This window comes from Aythya marila (genome assembly GCF_965140915.1).
Source record: "Aythya marila genome assembly, chromosome: 2".
Classification (NCBI taxonomy): Eukaryota; Metazoa; Chordata; class Aves; order Anseriformes; family Anatidae; genus Aythya; species Aythya marila.
The window spans coordinates 22,755,576-22,782,561 of NC_139043.1; the positions used below are offsets into that span (position 1 = coordinate 22,755,576).

Here is a 26,986-nt window from a genome sequence, read left to right on the forward strand (position 1 = left end):
ACAGGGCTTGAAAGAAATTGTATTTTATTGATGGAAGTGACTAACATGTTTTGAATGCATACTTAGTGTCAGTGGGAGCGTGCTAAAAGCAGACTGGTGATTGCAGCGGGTTGTGTAAAATGTTGTAAGGCAGGCTGAACATAGGTGGTAAGTTTGTGGTACCATAAGTGGCTCCATCGTATCACAGGATCATCTCATGGCAGTACTGTTAAACAGATGGGCTAGATTTGAGAGTTTGAGTGTATAGAGATTACCTTTCGTAAAGCCACGGCAAATAACAATTCTTAATCTTTGATTTCTGTCAGCAATATGAACACCATTTTCAAATTGAGTTTTTGTAGGTAACTGTGCTGCTGTTGCCAGCTCAGAATAGCAAAAGGTTCAGGAAACAACATTCCTGGGAGTTTTGGTTTTTCTTTTCTTCTCCCGTGTTCAGTTTATTACACAATGTTTATTTTCTCTAGAAAAGTGACCCCATGTGAACCTAAATGAGGTTCAACAAGTCTTAAGGGCAAGGTGCTGCACCTGGGCTGGGGCAATCCCAGACACAGATTGGGAGAAGAGCTCATTGAGAGCAGCCCTGCAGAGGAGTTGGAGGCTCTGGTGAATGAAAAGCTCGACATGAGCCAGCGGTGTGTACTTGCAGCCCAGAAGGCCAACTGTGTCCTGGGCTTCATCAAAAGAGTGGCCAGCAGGGGAGGGAGGTGATTGTACCCCTCGGCCTTTCTGAGGCCCCACTTGGAGTGCTTGGTCCAGGTCTGGGGCCCCCAGCACAAGAAAGATGTGGAGCTGTTAGAACGGCTTCAGGGGAGGGCCATGAAGTTTACCAGAGGGCTGGAGCACGTCTCCTATGAGGAGAGGTATGAAGACAGGCTGAGAGAGCTGGGGATGTTCAGCCTGGAGAAGGGAAGGCTCCAGGGAGACCTCATTGTGGCCTTTCAGTACTTGAAGGGGACTTATAAAAAAGATGGAGAGTGACTCTTTGCTCGATCAGATAATGATAGGACAAGGGGGAATGGGTTTAAACTAAAAGAGGGTAGATTTAGATTAGATATGAGGAAGGAATTGTTCACTCAGAGGGCGGTGAGGCCCTGGCACAGGCTGCCCAGAGAAGCTGTGGATGCCCCATCCCTGGAGGTGTTCAAGGCCAGGCTAGATGGGGCTTTGGGCAACCTGATCTGGTGGGAGGTGTCCCTGCCCATGGCAGGGGGGTTGGGGCTGGGTGATCTTTAAGGTCCCTTCCAACCCAAACCATTCTGTGATTCTGTTATTTCACTGTCAATTTGTGCTTAAGTAAATGTTTATATTTCTGTTAAGCTAATCTTAGTGTTACCTGCCACTGTAAAAAATCTTGTTGACCTCTTTCCCCCTGACTTCATGCCCCCACCCTTTCCCTGGTATTTGCTTTTGTCCCAACCAAACAGGCAGAAAAACAGTGACTTTCCCCATGAGCACGCTGTAACCGAAGTGCTCTTTTTCTTAAAAGTGGCTTAGATGTGGGCGTTTGCTTAGTAATAAAATGAGGTTAGCATAACTCTATCAGCTCACACAATGGAGATGGGTGACTGCTGCTTGAATGCAGCTATCTGTTCATGTGCCACAGCAGACCTGGTGCATGTGACACCGAAACAGTACCATAAAAGATAACACAGCATGCTGTGGTTGAAACATTGGCCACCTCTGTACACCAGTGGTGAAAGAAGCAGTCAGAAATAGACCACTTGTTAGAAAAGCAGTCTGGCTCACAGCCTGTTTTCGAGTTACCCCAAGGAAGATCGTGTGGGTTAACAAGCGTTAATTGTCTTTGCAGGGATTGGAAGCCATTGGCTGCCCTCTGCTCCAGAAAGTGGAAAGAGAATTATCCCTGTACTGCGTGATGCTGGGTGTGCGGTACTTTCCCCCTAGGAGTGCTGGATTTATTGTGAATGCAGAGTAGGTCCAATATCATAATGAGAAGGATATAAGGTGTGTGTCCTTCAAGCCTGCTGGCAAGATATGATACTACTGCAGAGAACAATTGAAAATCTTGAAAAGGTAGAGAGGAGGAGTGACAGGCAGAAGACGAGACTCTCAGGTTCCTTGTCTGGAATAAGAATGTGCGTGGTTTCATAATGCAGCAGACTAGAGGTTTTCTGGGTGGATACACAAGATTTTAAGGTGTCTAAACCAAGTAAGAGCTATAGTTCTGAATAGGGATTTTAGAAATTTGTGTACAAACTTATGTGTATTTAATAATCTTTACTGCAAGGTGCCATAATTTCAGGAGCCTTTTTCTTTTTTTTTTTTTTTTTTTTTTTACCCAGATAGTTTGGAATTTTTTCTTTCTTATTTTTTCAGTACAGTGGAAATGTAGCCGTATCTTTTATTTGTCTTACTGGCTTTCTGTATTCACTGCTGGCCACAGATTTGCCAAGTATCTTTCTGTAAGTGTCCTTTTTATCAAGTCAGCTGAGTGAATATAATTAGTGCAGATACGATAGGGGCATAGGAAATCGTTCAGCAACAGTACTTGGGATTTGATCACAGATATATCCTAGCTAATTTAAAACTCGAGGCCAATTCAAAGTGGTGTATGTCATCTTTACTGTATTACAATATTGTATGCTTTTCTGCCTTTTTCTATCATTTTAAATTAGTTTTAACTGAGGTGGCAAGGAGGAACTACAAAAACTATTGTAGATTTTTTTGGTCATCATCTCTAACATATTTCTGAAAACTTTCCTATGTATGTATTTGTTGACTTACTGCGTTTTCATTTTAATGTCCTTTACAACAAATGTGTTTATATCCAAACTGCTAGCCAGTATGCATGGCTAGAAATAGTTTTAATATAAACTAGGTCCTGGCACTGACAGCATACATAGTACTTCTTGCTTGTGACTCCTGTGAGCATCCTTGTCATCTGTACGCTTATTTTGCACTTACCACCATAATGACACAAAAATGTGCTGTACTTTGCTATTTTGATGCTTTCATAGCTTCACGTGCCTTTTATCCTGTATGTGCGTGTAAAAGGTATTATAAAAATGTCAAAAAGTTTCTGCTAGAGTTGTCCACAGAAGCTGCTTATCTCTGTCTTTGATCTACGTTATCCGTAATTTGTAGTGACTGGAGTTTGTTTTCTTTTCTTTTCTTTTGGAAAACTTATTATGAGTAGTAAGCCCCTAAGGTGGTCAGTGCTGCTTGAGTGGAAAGATAAATGTAATAGTTATCTTCCCTTCCCCATTATACAAAATGTTTGAGAAAATGCATTATCAGTAGTCTGGTAACAGTGATGGTAAATGGCCATATAGGAGTGATGGTGCTGGTAAATAAAATGTTATCCAGTTTTAATGCTATCTTCTTCATAGTAAGCTGAACTATTACATAATTTATTTCTAAAGCAGTAACAGACTTTTCTGTCACTTCTTATCCCTTCCGATATGGTTTTTATTTTACTTATTTTTTAGTTTCAGAAAAAAAAATCACTCGTTGCTAACTGCTATTTAATAGAGCCTCATTTTCTTTAAGCAGTGAGTATTAATGTAATTTGTACTGATCAGAATTCCCCGAATTCTAGTAAAGGTTTAAAAGCATAAGCAGGGGTTACAGAGGGATAGAGCATGAATTATGTCTGCAGAAGAGAGCTTGGGCTTGCAGGCCGAGGGCACGTCATGGTGATGTAGTGGAGGTGAAAATGGTACATTATAGAGGTACCGAAGGCCCTACTGTTGTGAAATAGATGAAATCTAAGCATATGGCTGCGATGGCCCTTTATTTGGTGTGATAACATTATGTTAATGCGTTCTAAGCAGAATAGCTTTTGTTACTAGATTTAATATTTATGCACACGTAGTGACCCTATTACTATTTTTGGCTAGAAAAAAATAGCAGGGCTCTTGTGCACTCTGTGGTTTAGCTCGTTCTTTCTCCTGTGTGGAGAACATAATCTTAAATGAATTGTAATTGTCTTGGAGAGCTGTTTTATAAACTACTGTAAATTTTCAGTGATTCATTCTGGAGGCCCAAAATAAAGCGTATGTACAGTGGAAATTCCTCAGAGGAATAGCATGCCACTTTGTTACTAATAAGTTGTGTCAAAACTTACCATTTGCAGAACAGATACATCTTCTGCAAACTACATAATGGTGTGGGGAAGTTAGGAGAGAGCCTACCTGTACCTTAGGACATCCTGATTGTTACTGCTTTGCAACGGGGGAACTTTTTCTAAATCTGAAGTTGGACCCTGAATGAGTAGGAATCAAACTGCATTAATGGCTTATTTATTTGAGAAGAATTTATTGGGAGTGAGAAAAGATCTGCACCAGCTAGTGTTTGTTGTGGATATTTGTATTCAGTTTCCAGACTGGAGCAAGAAATGGGTTGGTATGAATAGGTGTGCAAGAGTATTTAAAAACGATGTGAAACAAAAAAATAATCATTTTTTCAAAATTTCACAATTTTCAAAATTGTGTTTCTGTTTGCTTTGTATTTGTATAATATATAATTTCTACAACCTAGAATCAAATTAATTAGAACAATGTTTGATGTTGAATATACAGCTTCCATGCTGACCTAACAGTTTTGACTGGCTGACAACACCAGTGCTGCCTTTCCTGTTGGAAGAGCTGTGAGCCTCTGAATCTTTTGATGATCTGTAAACTTCATGGTGAAGGCCGCATACTCTTTGTACTCTGGCCCCCCAGGAAACTTCTTCCTTGAGAAGAACTTGGGCAGAATATGTGTTATATGCTGAAACCAGCTTTCAATTTTTTTAGGACCCTTTAAAACCTAGATCTGGTTTTAGCATTTTCATTTCTCATTCTTGAGAGTTCTCACGGCTGTGTACATTAAGTTCATGAATTAAAGATTAAATAGAATCTCATCCTCTGAAAGTGTTTGAAATTGTAGGAAATATACAGATTATTATCTGGTTTAGCAGTTCTTAAAATATATGCTCGCTATTCTCTGACAGTCTTTTCCACAACGTTTTTTTGGTGTATGGAATGGTTAAGGATGGTTTGCTCAAGACAGTGTTAATTACCAGAGTGTGGGCAACACCGCACTTACAGGGAGAAAATGGTGAAATACACAAGTCCTTGGTTCAGAAAAGGCCTAAGAACAGTTCCTGCTGAAGTCTGGAACCCATCAGCTTGTGCAGAGCTGGCTGTGAGATTGTAGCCCGCTGTTATGCCAGAATGTAGCATAATTATGCCCAGCTTGCTTTGTCGATCAGTGTAAGCCAAGTAAGTGCTGTGTGCTGGTACGTATCTCTATTAAAAAGGTATTTTGGGGTTTGACTTCAGAAAACTGTGGAGGAAAATTGTCTGTTTTTCGCAGAATATACTCTGTCTGTGAAAAAGCATTGTATGATATGCTGCCTTTAGTAGCTGGGACTGGAATTAGTGATGTGAAGTCATCTTCACGCCTCAGTTGCATTTAATTTTGCAGTATAAGCCCCAGGGCAGAAATGTTTCTGGTATGATAAATAATATTAAAAATACCAGTAGCTTTTGTTGTTAAAACACTGTTGAATTGTTGCTGTCCACTACACTTGACATTTCAAAAAGAGGAAGTTCATAAGATCAGTTACCTTACAGGAATGCTTTTGTTTTAATCCTCAGAGCTAAGATCTGAAGCTACTGCAGCTACAGCACGTTGAGATTTCGTTTTTTCCTTCTGGCATGTTGAGTTTCTATATATTAATTTCATCTTCTCTCTCTTTTTTTTTTTTTTTTTTTTTTTTTTAACATTCTTTATCAAGCTTTGTATTTATCAAATAAATCCATGTGGCAAAGTAAGCAGATGGGCCACACAGTCAAGTTGCCTGCACCCTCGGGGGGGAAGCAAAAGCAAAACACTTGAATTTCTTAAGATCACAGGGGGCAGATATTTGACACTACTCCATCTATACTTGAAGCAAAGACAAGTCACGTTAGATGGAGATATCCTCAGCATCTCTTTTGGCATTTTATTTTCAGCATGTAAGATTTGCAGTATTGGTCTAATGTATTCTGTCTTGAAATCTGAGCTTTCTAACAAGCAAAAGAACTACCAGTCTTTCTGATAAACTAGTAAAGCTTCAGAAGTACAACTCAGGACGTGAAATAAAATTAGCTTTAAAAATAAGATTTTATTTTATACAAAGAAAAGGTTTTGTATGTATGCAATAATGGCAGTCACCAGAGGGTATTCATCTTTTTTTTTTTTTTTTTTTTTTAACATATTTCTTTGTAACTGTGTGCTATTAAATTTGGAAAATGAGGTTTCTCTGTTGCCTCTGCAATGAAATTTATTTTGTGTGCGGTAGTTTTCTAATGGTAAAACATCCCAAGCTGAAAAAATATAATAATAAATGGTTTTAATTAAAGATCTGGAAGAGATGTTGATTTGCTGAATTCATTTTGTTTAACTTCCCAAGGAGTATTCTGTGTGTAATCTAAAAGTAAATTGTGAATGCAAAACTTTTTTGGTCATTCATCTATTTCTCCTTCACTGAAAGCACATTATGAAAAATTCCAACTTTGCTCCTAAAATAAAGGTAACACCACAACAGCAAAGACTGGTCATTTTGTGTGCATGTATGTATGTATATAAAGAACAAAATGCTGTTTACTTCTTGCAAAGAAGTACAGAGTATGATTCACAAATCATATTTTTGAGTTACGACTGTGTGCTCTGTTGTGACTAAAGAGTCCCAAGTAGTACTCTTGAGTGTTACTATAGCATACTAACAAGAAAAAAACAAACAAACAACAAAATACAGGCAGGTACACAAAAGTCCCAAACTTCTCTTTGACATCGTTTTCAAATTAGGGTAAGCTGCATAATGCAAGTTGCTTTTTTCACCTGTGCAGACGGTTTTCAGGAATTTGTAAACTTGCTGGTATAAAATACAGTCATTGCAGGCATTGTGTAGGAAACACAGGGAGGTATTTTATTTATATTCATCTCCAATAACCAGGGAGGGAGGTTCATAAATGTTTACCTATCTTGTATTTTGGTTTAAGGTCAAATCACCTGGTTCGGCTATGAAAGTCCTCGTAGTTTTTGGGACTACATTCGAGTAGCTTGCCGAAAAGTCTCTCACAATTGCATCTGCAGTATTGAGAACATGGAAAATGTCGGTTCTTCTAGAGCTAAGGTAGGGGAGAAAAAAGCCAAATTGACTTACTTCTATGACTTCTATTGACTCTTTCTTCTACGTAAAGGTAGCTGACGCTTCTGTACCCAGGAAAAAGAACACACATGACTAGAATTGACCCATTGCATTTTTCATTGTTTGAAATAATTGTTTTTGATATCTACCTAGTAAATATTTATTTAAAAGAAAGAAAAAAATCTTTGAATGTGTTTCCTTTTAAATTTGTGTTATTCAGTAGAATAAATCTCAAATTCTCAATTCATTAAGTATGTTGTATCATAAAATGATTGCCTTCATATATTTTAGCATATGCCATTTTTTGGAAAATGCATTATGTTGCGAGAAATTAAGTTCACATGGGCATACCTGCAAAGTATAGTTTAACATTGTATAGATGATTTTTTTGTTTTTCTAACCTAGATATCATTAATTTGTATGCACTTTATGCACTAATAGAAAAGGTGGGATCAGCTCTGGAGGTTTTTTCGTCTGACTGTGTAGGAAGCCTTAAATGGGTTCGAATTTATTTGGTAATAAAGATCCATTGTTTTAAAGGCTCTGTATATAAATGACATCACAATTTCTGATTGTAGGTACCATAAAATTGTTAAAGAATTAATATGTTCATATGTTCATTAATATGTAATATGTTCATATGCATGTGAACCAAATGTCCTCTCAGTAAATTTTAGTAGCTGAGATAGCATAGACCAACATCTTGAATAAATGTTGTTTGATGTTGGACAGAGATGACGAGTATTTTTTAGTAGATTGAAATGCTTTTCAGTAGCTTGCATTTCTGTCTTTACCAAACAAGGCCGAAGTACAAATAGTATAAAAAGGATGTACAAGTTAATGTGTTGTTTTTTTTTTTTTTTTTTCCTAACTTTACTGGAAGTAGTTGTTTTAACATGTATCCAAACTGTGTTTCATGGCTGTTTTAAAAATATTTTAGTTCCAGATTTTGATTGTACTCTAGATTGTTCACAAAAACTTTGTGGTGTATATATATTTTTTTTTCAGGTGTGTGATTGTGGTTAACACAGTTCAAGTTATAGTTAGTAACAGAACCACAACTTCCATCAATGAAAGATGATGATGCTTATATCAAACAGCCCCATGAATCTAGTACATCTTCAGCTACTCTGATGATCCATACTATCATGGAACAGCTTATTTGCTATGTCTGTTGCTACTCTCTTCTTTTGTATAGACTCAGTTTTAAATTTTATACATTAAAATAATATCTATGTATTTATATCGGCAATTTGTCTGAAGAATTTTTGAAATGCTAGAGCCTCTAAGACCAAAAGCTATTGACTGGCTTTCCTACCTTGAATATTATGTCCTATTCCTAGCACTCAGTTCACTGGAGTTGATTAAATTGATTAAATCAGGCAGTTTATGTTGAGATCCAGAAAATCAGCTAATTTGGAAAACTTATCTCCAGACATTTTCTGCAGTGACTCACATCCTACAATCATAGCCTATATTTGAGATTCATTTTAAAAGTTTTTCTGAATTCCAAAATTTAATCCCATAAATAGGGATATTTAAATTCAGTAGATAATAAGATGCAAGGCTGCTTTCTGAAATATTCTTATACATAAATTAAACTTTTCTTTTACTCTGTGGAAAACTCCATGCCAAATAATAAACAACAAAAAAGCTAATTTATGCAACGAGTGTGGAGAGCAGCGTTAAATTTTTTAAAGGTGTGCGTGGGAAGAATTTTGGATGTCCATATCTGAAAAGGCTGAAGGCATGTTGACACAGGTACTGGTGGCATGCATCGTTTTTACCTGTCCAGAGGTGTTTCTGCTTCAGTCTGGAAGCTGTTAGTGTTTGCTCATGCCAGCTAGTGCTGCTTTCACTGCAGCTGTGTAGGTTAGTGGTTGGCTAAGCAGCATCCTCAGGGCTCGGCTGTGTGTGTTCTAAATAGCTGCAACATAAAGGCAGCTATCCAGGGAAACATCCTTTTAATTTTAGTGTAATTGACTAAAGCTTTTGCTGCGTTGCTGGTATTTATAAAGTACTATATATTTGCTATTTAGCGTCTGCCTATCTCATTAGAAATTTAATTTGATCTACGTCTATATAAACTGCAAGTAGGATTATAATCTAATATGGGTAGTTTTGGTGGAATGCTTATAGTGATATTCAGCTAGATGTCAATAAGCACCAAATGTATTAAATGGAAAGGTTACTTTAGCTATTTGTAGTTTTATAGGGGCTACAGGAAGCATTCCTGGTGTTCGCAAATTAACAAACAGGACTGAGGCAGACATTAGAAATGCATTGTAAACTGTAAGCCTGTCCACTAGACCTGCTAGGTATAAACATAGTGCAGCATTCAAATTTATTTTTATAGCTACTGTTCCTTGAATTGAAACTTAACTGAATTAAGTTTTGCTTTTGGATTACAAGTTTTTTAGGCCTCTTGGGTTTGTTTAGTCCATTCTTTTATATTATGTGCACATTCTATAATGATATCTATATTGGGAAAAATATAATTTATGCAAATTAGATTACATAAAAATATGTCACTGAGTTATGAAGTCTCACTTTTTTAATTGATCCCACAAATATTTGAATGAATGCAGTGAATTAGTTCTTAGTTAAATCACCTTTAGTTGGGTTACTGCTGCTTTACAGTGGAACTGATAGGATGCTTCTAATACCATGGTCTTCAAAACAAAAAGCTTTCTGCCCTGGTGGTCTGATACCACCTATGCACTTAAAATTTTGAAAAAAAAAAATAAATAAATAAATAAAATAAATTGAACATTTGAAAAGTATGTAATTTAAGCAAAATCGTTTTTTTCCCTCCAAATTTTGGTGAACGTTATTTCACAATGTTTGTTTGTAAGAATGCTTTTTTGTTTGTTTGTTTATTTTCATTATTATTCTAATGAAGAACAACAATTTCTGTTTAGTGGTAATTTTGAAAATCACAATAATGTCATCCAAGTAAATCAATTTCATTCATTTTCAGATGCAAAATTAACTATTTCATTTTATAATAACTAAATGTTTGATACCTGTTTTGTTTTTTTTTCTTGTAGGGTCGAGCCTGGATCAGAGTAGCACTTATGGAAAAACATTTGTCTGAATATATATCCACAGCTCTGAGAGACTTCAAAACAACCAGGTCTCTAAGACTAATTTTGCAGTATTTTAGCAGTTGTTGCTGAAGTGAGGGACTTGGGTTTGGAAGTGAATTACTCTACTTGATTTGTGTAGGAAAGGATGTAACTAGCTGAATAGATTTAACTAGTAAAAGATATCTGGACTTAGCATCGATTGATAAGATTTTAGCATGGGTAAAACTGCAAAAATTGCAAATTCCTTTGTGATTTAAAAAATGTGGAAATTTGTCTGGAATTCTTCAAAGGTCAAAAGAGAAGAGATCTTCTCTAAAGAAGAAACTAATTCTGAAACTGTTGTTCAATAGGGATTGAATCATAAAACTGTAGAATAGTTTGTGTTGTAAGGGACCTTAAAGGTCATCCAATTCCAACCCCCCATGCCATGGGCAGGGACCCCTCCCATTAAATCAGTCTGCCTAAAGCCCAATCCAACCTGGCCTTGAATATTTCCAGGGTTGGGGCAACCAGAACTGCTTCCCTCCCTGCACAGCCTGCTCCAACCCTCTCAGTGAAGAAATTTTTCCTAACATCCAACCTAAACCTCTCCTGGCACAACTTAGGGCCAAGTCTTACCACTTGGTGCCTGGGAGAAGAGGCAAATCCCCACCTTGTTATAGCCTCCCTTGAGGTAATTGTAGAGCATGATAAGGTCTCCCCTGAGCCTCCTTTTTTTCCAGGCTAAATAACCCTGGCACCCTCAGCTGTTCCTTATAAGACTTGTTCTCTAGACTCTTCACCAGCTTCGTTGCCCTTCTCTGGACACACCCGAGCACCTCAGTGTCCCTCTTGTAGTGAGAGGCCCAAACCTGAACATGGTATTCAAGGTGTGGCCTCACCAGAGCCGAGCACAGAGGGACAATTTTGTTCCTTTCAAAATTAAATAATGTTGACAGAAAGCTGTAGAGACAGAGTAAAAATATTTGTTAGACTCAGAAGAACTTCGCTTGGAGAAGAAGGGAGAATTCCAGGAAACTTTTGAAAAATCCAGAACAGAACTAGAGATCAGGCTTAGGTTGGATTCTTGATGTAAAATGAAAAATATATAGCAAATTTTCTCTGTACTATTTGACGGTAGAAGCTGTTATGGACAAGAATATGTTTTGCAATTGAAAATGTTCTCACAGGTTTGGACTGGTACTAGAGAGTGTATTGATTTATTATATGATGCTTTATTCTGTAATAAGGGTGTCTAATAGATTTGTGATGAAGTCATCTAAATATGAGTAACTCTTGCCTGTGTTGTAGTACCTTATGTTGAACTCAGTTTTAGACGAACTGAAAGGATTACTTAATAAGATTTTTTTTTTCTGTAAGGACTTCTGTTCACTTAGAATGTTATTTCTGTTTATAGTACTATTTTCCCACAGATCTCAATATGTTTTGCCAATATTAAGATGACTTTGAAACACAGCTAGGTAAACATCCCATTTTATGAAAGTTTCCAGTCCTGTCATCTTTATTTTATCCAGATTTGCTTGCATTTGCAGTAGACAAGAAGCTGATAACGCAAAGATTTCTGGTAAAGAAAGTTACTCGTGTGGCCTCAAACTGAAGAGTCACTTGGGTTTTTGAGGGGGAGATGAGGAGGAAGAGGAGGGTCACAAACTATATAGTTAAGTAGTACATTCTTTGTGCCTGTTTGCTAGTGCAGTTTGTTTGCTAGTGGATAAGAGTGATCTTATTTTATTAGGGGTTTCAAATTAATTTATATAAACATATTGATATTGCATATACTTGAATGTTTTTTCAATGGTATAGATTTAGGAAACAATCTTTCTTGCAATCCAAATGTAATAAGTGCAGATTTTGTTTTGAAGTATTATTGAAAATATGTCTAATAGAATTAGTAATTACACTTCCAGGTCTTGGTGGTATGAATTTCAGATCCACTAGCAATAATGGACACACTCACGTTCCCATGTGTCATTTCAGATACCTAATAAGTGGCCTGATTTTTCTGGTGATGCTTTGCACAATTTATTTAGCATTTTAAGTTATTTATTGTGCTGTGTGTATATTTAATAACTATATATATATATTATACATATTTTGTGTATGTAGAATAAGGTGAATCTATCACCCTGCTAGCTCTATTTGAATCCTGCTGTTTTGTTTGGCTGTGTGATTTTAGGCCTAGTCCTTTAATGAAGCAGCTCATTATTAATGTAGGATCTTCATTTTACACTTGGTACGGGGTTGGACTAAGCATGGATATTATTTTTCAATTATTTTTCTAACTAATTGGTCAACAGAAAGTGTTACGTTAAAGCAGACAGTTTTCTGTTGTGAGATGCCAACTATAGCAGTGAGCAAAGATCTGTGAGTTTTCTAAGGGGGCTTTAAGTTTTGGCTGGATTACTGTTGCTGATTTAAGAAACTGTAAAGCTAACATCTGCATTTTGTTCTTTTAAGTATGCCTTGTATTTTTTTTTTGTTTGTTTGACTGCTTCCCAGGCACCATTTCACAAGATACAGTGAGGACAGTACAGAGTAGTACCTGGCAGTGATTTTATAAGTGGCAGTGAAAAGGTTTGTAGTTGCTTGTCCTGGGAGCATTGTTTCTAACTCGTGAATTAAGAGATGGCTTGTGAAGTCCATCTAGCACAGTATTCTGTCACAACTAGTTGCCAGTTTAGCCTCTTGTTACGTTTCCTGAAGTCAAGGGTTAGGGAACTGAGTCTGTACGTCATACAGATGACAGTCCTGAAACTGGTTTTATCTTCTCAGAGGAAGTCTCTCAGATTTCTTGCTTCCACTGTAAACATCCGTGTTCTTGGACATCTTGTTTCCGTGCTGCAAATGGATGCCTGTTATGAAACCACAAAAAAGGGAATTCTGGTTGTATGCATTTATAATGAAGTCCCAACATTTTGGAGCTATGCCCCCAAATGTCTTTTCTGGATGTTTGCCATATGACCAACTTAAGCTATTACTGAGCCATTTGGTTGCTTTCATGCGGTTTTTAAGCAGATGGAGCTTTTGGTGGGGCAGTGTTGCTGCCATTATTTGTCAGAAAGATAGGTTGTCATCAATAACCTGGCACCTGTTTGCAATCATGGATTGCCAGAATGTATAGGTGGACAGTGCATCTCAGTTTCAGGTAAGTGACCTCTCATCCTTGCATTTAGCGCTGAACAACATGCAGTTCCCCTCTTTTCAGGTGTAACGTACAGATATTTGCTGACCTTTCTTCCTCTGCTGCTACCAAGAATTTTTAAAAAGGAAGTCAAATTTGTGTGTTACTTTGCTAAATGGATCAAATGCCTTTTTTACCCATTTACAGGTTGTTATCACAAAGACATGTGTGGCAATAGTGGGTCCTATTTACATGGAACATTTATGTCTGAAGTAGCTTCTTTGGTAGCTGCGAGGAGAAAATTGAAATAATTAGAACTTTTTATTGTTGTTCTTACCATGAAATACTTTCTTTGAATGTACACAGTGCAACTTCTTTCAGCAATAAAGATTGTCTTCATTTGCTTTGCCTTTTGTCCATCTACTATTTCTTAGGCCTAATATTACGAATTCTTTTTTCTTCCGTCTGTATTGTTAGGTACTCTAAGATTACGGTGTTCTATGTTATGCAGTCTATTTGTTTGCTTTGTTTGAAATGAAATATGAGTGCCCCTAGGGTTCACATGGGTTGTTTTTATTTAAACTGGATTTCTCAGCTTTCTGTTAACTATGAAAGCCATCATTATTTGAGACAAAGTGGTGTTAATAGAAGTAATTTCTTTTTTCTTGAAGGAGATTTTATGAGGATGGAGCAATTGTTCTTGGTGAGGAAGCAAATATGCTTGCTGGCATGTTGTTGGGACTCAATGCAATTGATTTCAGGTATTGTATTCATGTGCTTTGTGATATCGCGCTCATGGAAAGTACTTATAAATCAATGCATTATAGAAAACATTGTTAGATTCCCTTGATAGTTTGAGAGACCAAACTGAGGAGGAGGGAGAGAGAGAGATCATGAAAGGCTCTTCTGGTTAAGAACTAAATTGTGACATAGCTTATATAGTTGAATGATTACATGGTCTTTCTTTCAGTTATCAAAATCCTGAAAGCAATCAGAAGTGTAATTACAGAAGATAGATCAAATCTACTAAGTGAAGCTTACAGACAACTGAATCTTTTATTTTTAAGATGTACTTAATCTCACCGTTTTCCTTACATGATTGTGCACTGGTATTGATAGCATTGTAATTGCATGTAGAAAGGGTGTAGCATATTTTAAAAGCTTAACTTGCAAACCCCTGTTTAATTTGTATTGTAATTAACTGCAGTCAAACTACAAATGTCATCATATTACCTGATTTACCTTTGCAATCTAGCTAGATTTTTGTGTGCTTTGTTATGCAATTAACTCTTTTTTTTTTTTTTTTTTTTTTTTTTGTGGGGGGGGGGGAAGGGGAGGAAGGTGAAAGCACACACTAGATGATATTGATTAAAAAGAAAAAAAAAAAGGGAAGGGAAGAAAAAAATCATAATAATAATATGAGCCTGAAATGTAAGGTATGAAGACTAGAGTGCCTATGAGAAGTTCTAACCTGACTGGTGTAAAGGCTTTTTAATATGTGTGGTTGGGTCCACACAGACACAACAAAAGCCACTAGGAGAAGGTTTCATAATATAGCATAGGGGAAAGGATAGTTTTAGTTACTTGTCAGTACGATGTTTTTACCCTGCAGCAGCACTGATCCTTGTCACAAATCACTTTAAGAGATAAACTATCAGAAAGTAATGTATAGTGTCACTGGGTGCACTGAGAGATTGACTCTGCAGCTGAAGGGCCTGTAGAGATGTATTCCTGCCTGTGTATCCTTATACCAGTATGGGGGTTTGTTGGACCCCTCTGTGAACCAGCTTAAATTGGTACAGAGTACAAACATACCCAGTCAGACAGGATAGCTTTTTGTTGTTAGCTGGTTCGCTTCACAATGCATCCTTTTAGTGGCAGAGATGATGGGACCGTAAAGCATGAAGTAGAGAAATAAAAAAGGGATTGAGAAATGTCTTTTCTTTCTGGTGGCAGTGAGGCTTTAGTTCAGCTGTAGTTCAGCTGTCTATGAAACTGAAAGTGGATGCTAAATTGGAAAAACAATTAAAAAAAAAAAAAAAAATCAGGCCTTGCTGGCTGAACTACCTCATCACAGAACCAGATAAGTGCCAATACCGTGGTAAGGAGAAGGGATGTCTGGTTGGGGTTTAAAAGGTCAAAAATAACCACAACAACACAAAGCCAAAACAGGGTGTGTGTATGTGAAAAAAACAGGATAGTTTCTCTTGCCAGCATTTAGTCGTTAGATTGGATTAACTGCATCATCAGACATATGTTGTGGGGGAACAGAAGTGTGCTGCAGAATGATAAGAGAGCTGGCCTTGCGTACAGCAAAACCAAATCTTAGCAGATTTCATTAGTTTAAGTTTACAATATGTAAAATTAAAATGTTTTTATGTTAGCATTATACTTGGAAGGAGTATAGCTATACGTGAATAAGAAGTGTAGCAAGACTAGATCTGCAGTATGTAAAGCCTGCCATAAATAATAATGAATCGACGATGCTTGTCTCCCTTGAGCCTCAGCAGTACAGCATATTTGTATGAAAGCCTGGTTGTGTGAGTGTGCTCATCCTTCTTTTATCCTCTGATATCTTGTGCGAGCACATTTAGTAGGTATCTGTTAATAGCATTCAGAGTAATGACTGGTTCTCACTGGAGACATATTTGTCAGTGCAGATTGTAGGAGCCAACAAATATTCCGGGGAAAAATTAGGAACCTAGACCTACAGGAGCACATTTATAGTGCCATGTGTAATTCATAATATTGTGGTTTAAATGGCTGAGAAGCTATAGCCATTCTTTGCATATTGCAAAGGGTTTGTTTTTTTTTTTGTATTTTTTTTTTTTTTTTTCAGTTCAGAAAGTCTTATAAATGTTGGCTGCCTTATCTATGTGGAACTGGGCTGTGAGGCAGTGGCACAGGCTGCCCAGAGAAGCTGTGGATGCCCCATCCCTGGAGGTGTTCAAGGCCAGGCTGGATGGGGCTTTGGGCAACCTGGTCTGGTGGGAGGGGATTGGAATTGGGTGACCTTTAAGGTCTCTTCCAGCCCAAACCATTCTATGATTCTATGTAGCGTGGAAAACACTTTAGGAATGGAGATGGGGAAAACACATGTGAGGACAGAGTCTATTCTTTTTTCTCTTTTCTTTTATCGGAAAATAAAAACCTTTCAGATATTATTCCCAGATACCACGTGAGTGACCGCATTATCCAAAATGGCACTTTTCAATTAAGCTAGCAAAAGCTGTCTTACTAGAATGTATTTTTTGATGACAAAGAAAGGAGGAGGGTGTAATATGGGCTTTGTGGAAGCATAATTAATTTTCTCACTTCTTTGATAATTAAATATGATTCAAATACAATCTTTTAGTTTTGGTACAAAAAGAATACAGTGCAGATGAGAGCTTTACAGAGCTACAGTAATATAAGAACATTTTGTGAATGTTAATTTCATTAATGTTCATCATCGTACAGCAACCCGACACCAGAAGGTAACTGAAAAGAGGAAGTCTGAACTATTTTTGAGAACTGATTTTTTTGACTTAAAATTAGAAGAGTGGTTACGTAAGCATTCTGCTAGCATTTTAAGTGAGCTTTAATACAGATAACTCCAAACTCATATGTAGCCCTTCTGTTTCTCTTGTTTCAGGTAAATTTCCTTTTTGTCTTTTTCCCTCACAGTCCATCTGTATATTCAGAATAACAGCAAATATTTTAAAACTGGGGTCTATGCCACTTACCCTGATCTATTCCCTGATTCTGTGGGATTTCTTTTTGTTGGGTTTTTCGTTATCCTATGATACTGAACAGCCTAGCTCAGTTGAGCAGGATTTCACTGTTAAATCCTTAGGCCTTTCATATTACGAAAAAGTGAATAAAAAAATCAAGTTTCTTGTTGGTAAGATGGAACTTTCATTGTCATTTAATTTTCTTGATAATAATCTTACCATTGTTTCTCTGTTTTATTAGTTTTTGTCTGAAGGGGGAGGGATTGGATGGCAACTTTCCAGCTGTCATAGATTACACACCCTATCTAAAGTTCACCCAAAGGTACTTTTTATCTTTAATCTGCCTTCTTTTTTTAATATCAGTGTCAAAATTTTACATTGTACTGGGCTTCTTAATTCTCATTTCACATTCAAAATAATATCCTTATATAAATATAAACCTGTGATTAACGTATTAATGACAAATTGTATGGTTCAGTTAAAGCGGAATTGCATCACATCAGGAATTCTTTATGTCATGTCAGTAATGGAATTTGCAGAAGAAGGAAGTAGAGCCCAAATTACAATGAAAGTTTCTCTTCGTTGCATGGAAGTATAGAGCAAAAGCTTCGATGGACCATGATCTGAGCCAGAAAAGAGCAGGGTCAGTGGCTTGTCCTTAATTGGATTGCTTAGGCTTAAATTGTTGAGCTCTCTGCTTGACCTTGTAAATGAAGTCTAATGTGTAGATTCACATGTGCATCATGCATGGTAAAAACAAATCTTCAAAATGCACATCTAAAGCGAATAACTTCTTCTGTTACTCTTTAGAATAAATAATTTGATAAAATATTAACATCCTATTATAACTTTTAAGCAATTCATAGAGTAGCAGAAATCTGACTACTGGAAAAGATCAAGTAGTAAATGTTGTTGATGTAGTGGAAAGCATAGTTATAAAGGAAGATTTTAGATAGGTATTGGGATAAATTAAAATGCTCATCTTTGAGGCAGATGTCTGAGTATTCTGGCATATGTTGATTCTGGATGGAGATATTTTAACGCTGAATCTGCATACTGTCTAGGGACATACTTATGTTCTGTGAAATAACTGGCACGTGGTCTTCACTATAATCACAACTCTCATTTAAATTTATCATTATTTAATATAATGACAACCATTTTTTTATTCTGCATTTTAGAAACAAATACAACTTATGTTCAGATGCTACTGTTTGCCCTAAAATTGTGAAGAAAAGATTAAGTCACCACTTACTTAGGTAGCTTATGGTAGTGCATTGACCTTTTATATTCCAGGAAAGTATCCTACATACAATTGTTTGACTTGGCTAAGACAACAGGATGAGACTTGAATAAGATCACAAGTATGTTTTTTAGGTGACTTTATAAATCAGAGCTTGAAGCATAAGTTGTATTTGGTGGTTTAGCCTTTACCAACATTACCATTGTTACTGGTTTACAAAGCTTCAAATATCTTTAGGAGCTATGGTGCTTTAATTTCAAGTTGTATTTGCATCTTAACAAATACAGGTTTTCACTTGGCTAATAAATATGATCCTCCAGTTCTGACAGCATCAGCAGTGATGAAGAAGAGCTAAGAACACTGGGCAGTAGTGGCAGTGAAGGCAGTACTCCAGAGAACATTGGTCCTCCTTTCCTCACGGATGAAAACAGTTGGTACAACAAATGCAAAAGGGTAGAACAGAAGTATCGGCTTGCATTGGAACAGAAGGTAAAAGATGAGTTTTGTGTTGGGATGGTAGAGCCAAAGATGGTCACCAACCAACTGGCAAAATACCATTTAAGTAAAGGCAGACAAAATAAATTAAATATTATTTAGCTTCATGTAAATTGCCTCCAATATTATGATTCTCAGAATATCTGAAGTAATAATTGCACTAAGTGTCTTTGCTCCCCGATTAGAAGGAAGAGAAATTGGGGAAGGGGGGAACAGAAAAATAATAAATAATTCAGAGGTCAGATCACAGAGTATGATGTAGAAGCTTTATCTCCTTTTTCCAATCTCAGAGTTACAGACAGTGTATCTCTGAAGCTGTTAGGTTGCAAACTTGAAGTGAACATAACTGTCCACATTGTTTATTGCTGTACAAAGACTCCCAATGGAAGGCTTTTATGATGGTAATAACATTAAACTTCAACGTTTAGCCTAACAGTAAACAAAGTAATCTATCTAGGAATGAAAAGCAAAGCTATCTTCTCAGTAATACTGAGATAGGTTTTGAAAACATCAGTATAAGTCTTAAACATATAGTTTAAGACTTGCTTCAAGCTGGAATGGGAAAGGAAAGAAAGAAAGTTTGGTTTTGATTGGAATAGTTTATGTGATATATCGAATGTCATCATAGAAAGCAAAGGTAGGCTCTCCCTCTACCCTTCAAAAGACTCTAAGTTGAAGGGAAATTGTAATGTATGTCCAAACTTTTTATTATTTCAGTATAAAGTAAAATGCTTGTCAGTATATTGCAATAGCATATTAAAACTACAGAGATCTGTATTAGCTAATGGCAGGGGCAGACTTCATAGACACTGAAAAATAGTGCACAGACAAAGAAAAGAGGGGAAAAGTAAAATAGAAATGGAAGAGAAGAGAAATGGTAGACAAATAGTGCTTTAAAATAACTTTATTAATATTTTTAGTATTTTTTTCCTAGTATCAGAATTTGACTTCCATGAAACTCCCAACACAATAAAACCGTATGACAGGCTGAAGCTGCATAAGGATGCTTAGAGGTGTAATTATTTCCCTCAGTTTAGGAAATTAGAATCAGAAGATTATCTCTCTGCCTTTCTAGTTTCTACTGTATGGGGCGGCGGGGGGGGGGGGAACGGGGGACACAGATGGCATCTAGAATGGATCTTATAGCAATTGTGACTCAGTGCATTAACTGTGGTAAACACTGATCAAAGTCAGAAACTATTCATGGTTAGTGTGCTATCGCCACCCCAACAGTCCATGCGGCTCAGGAGCATAACCAAGACAGCATTTCATCCATGCTTCCAGACAAAAACATAGGATCAGTTCGAACACATGTACACACAAACACACGAAGACTGTAAAATACTTTGTTTTAACGAGTGTCATTAGCTTTGGGGAAGCATTTAAGGGAACAAAATAGTTGGATGTTTTTTTGATGGGGGTGGGGGAGGAAGTACATCCAGCTTGTTCAAAGAATGAAGGATATCCTATCAAAATTGTGACAAACATCTCCAGAAATGGCAGCGAAGCATGGTGTCCAAACCCACTAGCCAGCATCACAAAGTAGCTTTCCTTCTTACAAAAAGCACAAATATCTTCTGTGGCTATAGTAGCAAATGGAGGTTTTGGGTTTTGGTTTTCAAGTCTAAGATCCAGAAGCATTTCTATTCTGTGGAAAGTTGTTCTTATGTGCTGATCTAATACTGTGTATTTCAAATTTTTGAGCCATTATTGCTATGTTATTCTTCACAGCATTCCCTTAATGAACTACCAGCTAATATAGTCAACTAATGTGGTGGTGAATTCAAGTCATCTTTGTTACAGCTATGAAAACTTTGGAGCAAGCAATGCAGTTTTCAAAACAATAGCTACTCTGACAGCTGTTGGCACTTTCTTAATGGTTGTAATTGTTAAGGGTGCCTACAGGAGATCTGTAACAAGAAAAGAAATGTTAACTGAATAGACAGAAAATTTTTCCATTACCTAATCTTCATTTGGGATCTGCCTGCCAAATTTTTCTTCACTTCAACTATATTACCTCTGTTCTATGGTAACATCCCCTTCTGGTGGCAGTAAGTTGCTCACAATGCAGTGAGTACCAATAATTACTGCCAACTAATCAAAGGCAGAGTTTTCTTTTAAACAAGAGGGCCTTTCTCACATCTGTGTTAGAAAATTCAGTGTTTATGACAAGAAGACCAAGTTGAGAATAATGTATTTTTAGTGACTGGTGTAGTGAATCTGATACATCCTTCTTTCCTCATCCTTCACACAATCATAAATTTCATTTTGGAGTCTGAAGTGTATGTACTACAGTTGTTAATACCACAGTTGAATCACTTTTATTAGGGCCACAATATGATAAGTGATTGGATAAAGGTACCTGTATCCTCTGAATTGTATGAATTGTAGGATAGGGTCAGATATTGTTTTAGGAAGGTAAATCCTAACATTGCTTTATTGGATCAACAGTGCTGTGCTGGTTTGGACCAAGGATCCGTCTGTCCTACTATCCTATTTTGGGTACTTGCCCAAAGTAGATGTGGAGGGAAGAATAAAAGCAAAGCAAACATATATATATTTTTTTTTTCCTCCAGTACTCTCTTGGCTAACCTGTATCAGCTCAAGAACTTCTTGAAGCTGATATTATATGTCTGTTGAATAACCTATGAGGAGTCCCTGTTCCAAATATTTGTCAAATATCCCCTTGACCTCTTGCAGGTTTTTAGCATCCAAAAATTTTTTTTTTTTTTTTTTTGGCAAAGTGCTATGCATATCCACCATCTGTTGTGTGAAAAGCCACCTCCTTTTCTGTCTTTTGAATTTGGTCCCTGGTACCTTCATTTCATGGTGCCTAGCTCTTGTATTTTAAAAAATTACCAACAGTCAGTTCCTTCTTGCCCTCTCAATGCCACCCTAGAGATTGTCTTTTCCAAGTTGTCTTTTGTCCAGATTAATGAGTCATTGTTTACACATTTGTTAATTATCTGCAAGTTATCTTTTGCCTATTTTGGCATGGTATAAGCTGCTTCTTTTTGTGTCGTAAACTCAGAAATTCTTTGTGTACTGTTTATACTGGAATTTTGTATACTTTGGTGGGATGATGCATCTTCATGTCATTATAGATAACAGGTATTTACTGTTCATAGTATTTTGTTACGGATACTGATGTTTCTCATGTAAAATCTCTTTCTTAAACATTTGATGTTTCTGGGAGGCAGAAAATTTGCTTATGTCCTAACGTATCATTAAGTACTTTCAAAGCACTACTTAGAGCTCTGGGGAGTAGCTAAAAAGTCACAATAACAGTAATGCTTGATGGGACAGAATTAGGCACTCTAAGACGCTCTCAAGATTCCTTGGAACTTGCAGTGAAACCAAAATAAATTCCTATCCCATGCAGTTCTATCCACTCTATATTCATACGTAATGTAAGAATCACAGAGTAGTTGGATGCTGTGGTCAGAAGGCACCTCAGGAGATTGCCTAGTCCAGCCCCACTGCTCTAAGAAAAGTAAATGAGCAGATTGCTTGGGGTCTTGTTCAGTCAGGCTGTGAAGTAGTCTAAGTCTCAGTGACAAAAAGTCCCAAGCCTGGTTAGACAACATATTTCAGTGTTCATTTAAACTTTTTTTTTTTTTCCTGTTTAAATGAAGTTTCACATTTTTCAGTTTGTCTTCTCTTCATCAGATAGTGCTGAGAAGTCTGATGTTGCCCTCTTTACACCCTCCCATTAAATATTGATACACAGTGGTGGGATTGCCTCCCTGAGCAGTCTTGGCTCTTTCTGCCTCCTCTCATACAAGAGGTGCTCCAACACCTTTATCCTCTTCATGGTGATAATTACTATCTTACTAGTGCTTTCCTGGCCAGCAAACATGATACCTGTGTACTTAATATAACAGGACACCTGTTCCAAGTCCTTTTGAAAACTACTTTGTTTCTTCATATTCACACCTGTGAAAGCATATGTTTTCCTGCAAGCTTCAAGGAATGTGCAAAATGTTATGGACTATAGACTAATTGTATCCAGCTGTGGCTAGGAAGGGCCAGTAAGAAGTTACTTGTATCTGAAGTTCTCAGACTGTGATTGTAAAGAAAATGAAATACCTTCGTAGTATTGTAAGCAGGTAAGTTACACTCTTAGTGACAATCCTGCTATCACAGCTGCTGTTAAATACTTGCATTGTGGATTTTTGTAAATGATGAATTAGTTGGAGTATGATTAGTACTGCCTCGTATCTTTTATAGTATCAGCTGGGAAACTGATATAATGCACGTGCATGTTCCAGCTATACGCGTCCAATGTTTCTAGAGGTGGTCTTTATCAGTTTTCCTACCTTATAGTTTCCTGTAGACAAATCTTCACATCAATAACTTTCTTCTCTGTCATTTTAATATGTAATGTCGTACTGCACCTTCCTGTTCTAAGAAAGAGGTTTTCACGTAAACTGTTTTTTTCTGATAATAATACTGGATCCTTTTCATTAACTATATGGATACATATAGCTACATTCTTCTCTCGTCTTTCTTGCACAATATCTAACATCTTGCATCTGTTAAGTCGTTGAGTCCTGATCTTTTTCTTGTGCTAGTGATTGCTTTATGTTTCTGGAAAATGAACTAATGTTTCATACGAGTGGCATTCCTCTATTGTAGTTTCATCCGTTTTTCTATTCCAAGTGTGGAATATAGGTAAATACAGGATTTTCTCAGTACCTATTAGGAAACACCTTACTAATCATAAGCCATTTTACTAGTCAGTTTAAAAAAGAATAAATAAAATAGAATTGTATACTTTTTAAACCAGAAAACGTGAACGTACTTAAAGAAAACTTTGCTGGTTGCTAAGTCTTTCTAATACTTTTATTTCCAGGGTTACCTTGAAGAACTGGTACGGCTCAGAGAAAACCAGCTATCCGAATCTGTCTCACAAAATAAACTGCTGTTACAAAGAATTGAAGATATGGATCTAGCCCATAAAATGGAGAAGGAACAGCTGGAATATATCATTGTGGAACTGCAAGACCAGTTGTAAGTTAGTATGACAGAGAAACATTGTTAAAGCAGTATTACTTTATTTAATTTATTTAAATATACAATATGAAGAACTTCTGGTCCTGTGGAAATGAGTCAAACTCCTTATAGAAATCGGTTTGTTGTAGCTTTTGTGTTCCTGACAAATCTTTTATTCAGAAATCCTTCCCCTGAAAATAATGCAGCAGTGTAAGACAGAGTAATTCTAAGCTTTTTTCTGCAAATCTGAAGTTGTTTAGAGTAAGCTTCCTTAAATTTTTGACATTTTTCTCTAAAATCTTCTTCATATTTTATTACTTTCAGATTTAATATTACTCTTTAAAAAAAAAAAAAAACTTTTTTAAAATGTAGGGAAGCAAGAGAGGACAAAACTATTTATTTTCTTTCTTTGTACAGGTTCTATTTTATCTGTGTGTGTCTTAGACACAGTAGGAGTTCATCCTATAACCCTAAAAATATTCAATTTGATGAAAGTTTTCTACTTACCTTAATCTTTAAAGCAACGTGAAAGACTAAAACAACAGGAAAAGGCTTAAATCTTTTAATATCATAATTGACTTTTAATACGGTAAATATTTGAGTGTCTTATGTCCTTAGGTAATTTATCCACATAGCTCTGTCTGTTGTGTAAGACGGTACCATCGTTTTTCAGAGGCACTCTGGCATTGTTTAAAGATCCACTTAGATGGACAACTCACTGTGAGGTGATAAATTGCCACAACAGTATACAACTGCAGTAACTATATTCTGTTCTGTTCATGACAAACACAAGCTAAATAAGTTTATCTTAGATTTGGGGCAATTTTTATGTCCGAGCCCTGAAGTAAAATGGAAGTGAGATGTGCCCTTTGACATAATGCAGAATGAGGAGAATATAAAGACGCTTTAGGATATGCAGGTTCCCTCTGCCTAGGGTCTCACAGAAGGGTCTATTCTGTGCAGCAAAACATGCTTCTGGCTTGTAAACAAAGTTCCCCCTGACTCCATATTGTGGGAAGTCATTTTTTGCCAGTGCTTGAAATGGTTCTGTGAAAATCCCCAGGAATACAGCATTTGCATTATATTTATGCCACAATTCCAAAAACAAAGGGGAAAAATAATAATAATAAAAAAAAATCCCCTGAGTAGTACTTTGTTCTTCCTGATTGTATGTTCACTTTTGAGAGATACTTGTTCCAGAGTTCTTTAATGAACTTACTGATATAGCTAATGACTCTTTATATGCTTTTTGGCCTGCCTTAGTATTTTGGGGTAAGGGTGAAGTAGGGAAAATGTTAGTGGGAGTGGAAAGTGAGTTCCTGATATTTGGAAACTTGGAGCATTCAGACCTGCTGTCCATTGAGCTGTATGAAATTTGACTGTTGCAAAGATCTCTAATCTTTGGGGTTTAATTTTATTTGTTGGCTTTCTTAATGTAAAGGCTTAAATTGTGGAAAAGTTCTGTTGTATCTTGACAGTGTGTTCTTGTATAGCTGTTTGTGAGACCCTGCAGTCAGGATCCTGGACTATGCTAGATAACTGGAGAGAGAGGTATGAGCAGGGACTGCCTGTCACATAAACTCTTCTTGAAGTGTGTTAGGAGCCCATAATTCCTAATGTGGGATAGGGAAGGGAAGGAATACTTCTAACAGCTTTTTAATGGTGAACACCAGACGTAATTAGCATCTTTTAATTGTTCTTTTTTACTTGTGGGTGTTTTTTTTTGTTTGTTTGTTTTCCCTGACCAAGGATGAAGTGCTGACCTGGCAACTGAATGTTCTATCACTAATGTGTCTGTAATGAGGCATGAGTATTGGCCAATTGCTTTTTATGGTCTAGCTGTTTTAGAACAGTGTTCACGGAATTCCATACCGACTGTTTTGCTCTCGTGCCATTTTTAGCATTTTGCATTTGTGAATGTATTCTATAATCTTTCTGGATTTTTTTTTTTTTTTTTACCGGCAGCTAAGAGAAAGTTTGGGATTGTAATTCTGTCTGAGGCATATCACATTAATGTTTGTACAAATACTTTGAGATCCGATTTAGGATCGTTTTCTGTGTAATGGAAACTATTATAAAATAAACATTCTATATTTTGTTTTTAATGTTGCTGTTCTCTTCCACTGGCTGTTGTTGCTAAGGTAAAAGGTTCTACTGCTTCAAATTTTGTTTGTTTGTTGATGTTTCCAAAATTGTATTTCAAAGGCATGCAAGTCAAAATATTTTACCTATTTTCTCAATGAATTAATGGATTTGGGCAGAATCTGAGTCTGTTTAGGTCTGCTTCCAAAAATAAAAGTAGAGGGGAATGGAGGTTTGACTTTCTTGGCAGTACAGATTGTTATTGTTGCTGACTTGGAAATGAGATAACACTAGTGGTCAACAAGACCTTAGGTTATAAACTAGATTACCCACATAGAACCTTTTCCATATTCATATTTAATAACGCAATTTGATATAAAGCACAGAATGTATACAGAAATGGGAACAACTCATTATTTTTGTCTTAGAGCTGCTATGAAAAACTTAATGATCTACAGTTTCAGTATTCTTAACTTTGGCTCTCAAGCTTGAGTATCCAAACTACAATAAACAGTTTTTAATCTAGTTAAAAGCTATTTCATGAATCTCACAAATACCTTTTTTTTTTTTTTTTTTTTTTTTTTTAAATAGTGAGGTTGAAAATTTGTCAAATTAGTTATTCACAGGAGAGAAAAATAATAATGTATCTCAACTTAATTGGATTTCTTAATAATATGCCCAGCCATCTGAGGGTTGGATGTCTCTCTTCGGCAAACTGATGGCAAACCGGGTTAGACCATGAAACTGCAATAGACCACCTGATTATCAGTCAGGCATATTTAAACAAATGCACAGCTGATCAAGAAGAACAGTTCTTGCTCTTTTACCATGCTCAGTATCCGCAAATGAAATGATTGCCTGGTGATTGTCAGTTGTAGTAAGGGCAATGGAGGCATATTCTGGCTTTAATCTGCTTCCTTGAGAAATGTTTGCTGTCACTGTTGCAGTGAGGGCATTAATTTTATGGTTCTGTTACTTCTAAAGGTTTCCAAAGCAAAGGAAAGATGTGGTTTTGAAGATACTTGCAGTCATGTATAAATAGTAATTGGACCATTTGGTTTGGGATTCGGTAGAGCTTACAGAAGTTGTACTTGTGACCCAACTTGCATC

General features: G+C 36.6%; 1 protein-coding gene across 1 annotated transcript in view; it reads left to right on the top strand.

Moving 5' to 3' along the window:
* Positions 1-26,986, top strand: part of RUNDC3B (RUN domain containing 3B) — a 51,004-nt gene that overhangs the window by 7,283 nt on the left and 16,735 nt on the right. The window contains exons 3-8 of the mRNA XM_082754118.1: positions 6,990-7,123; positions 10,189-10,274; positions 14,020-14,109; positions 17,303-17,383; positions 18,625-18,793; positions 23,655-23,812. Coding sequence (XP_082610244.1) covers positions 6,990-7,123; positions 10,189-10,274; positions 14,020-14,109; positions 17,303-17,383; positions 18,625-18,793; positions 23,655-23,812 — 718 coding nt within the window. The remainder of the gene's footprint in view (positions 1-6,989; positions 7,124-10,188; positions 10,275-14,019; positions 14,110-17,302; positions 17,384-18,624; positions 18,794-23,654; positions 23,813-26,986) is intronic.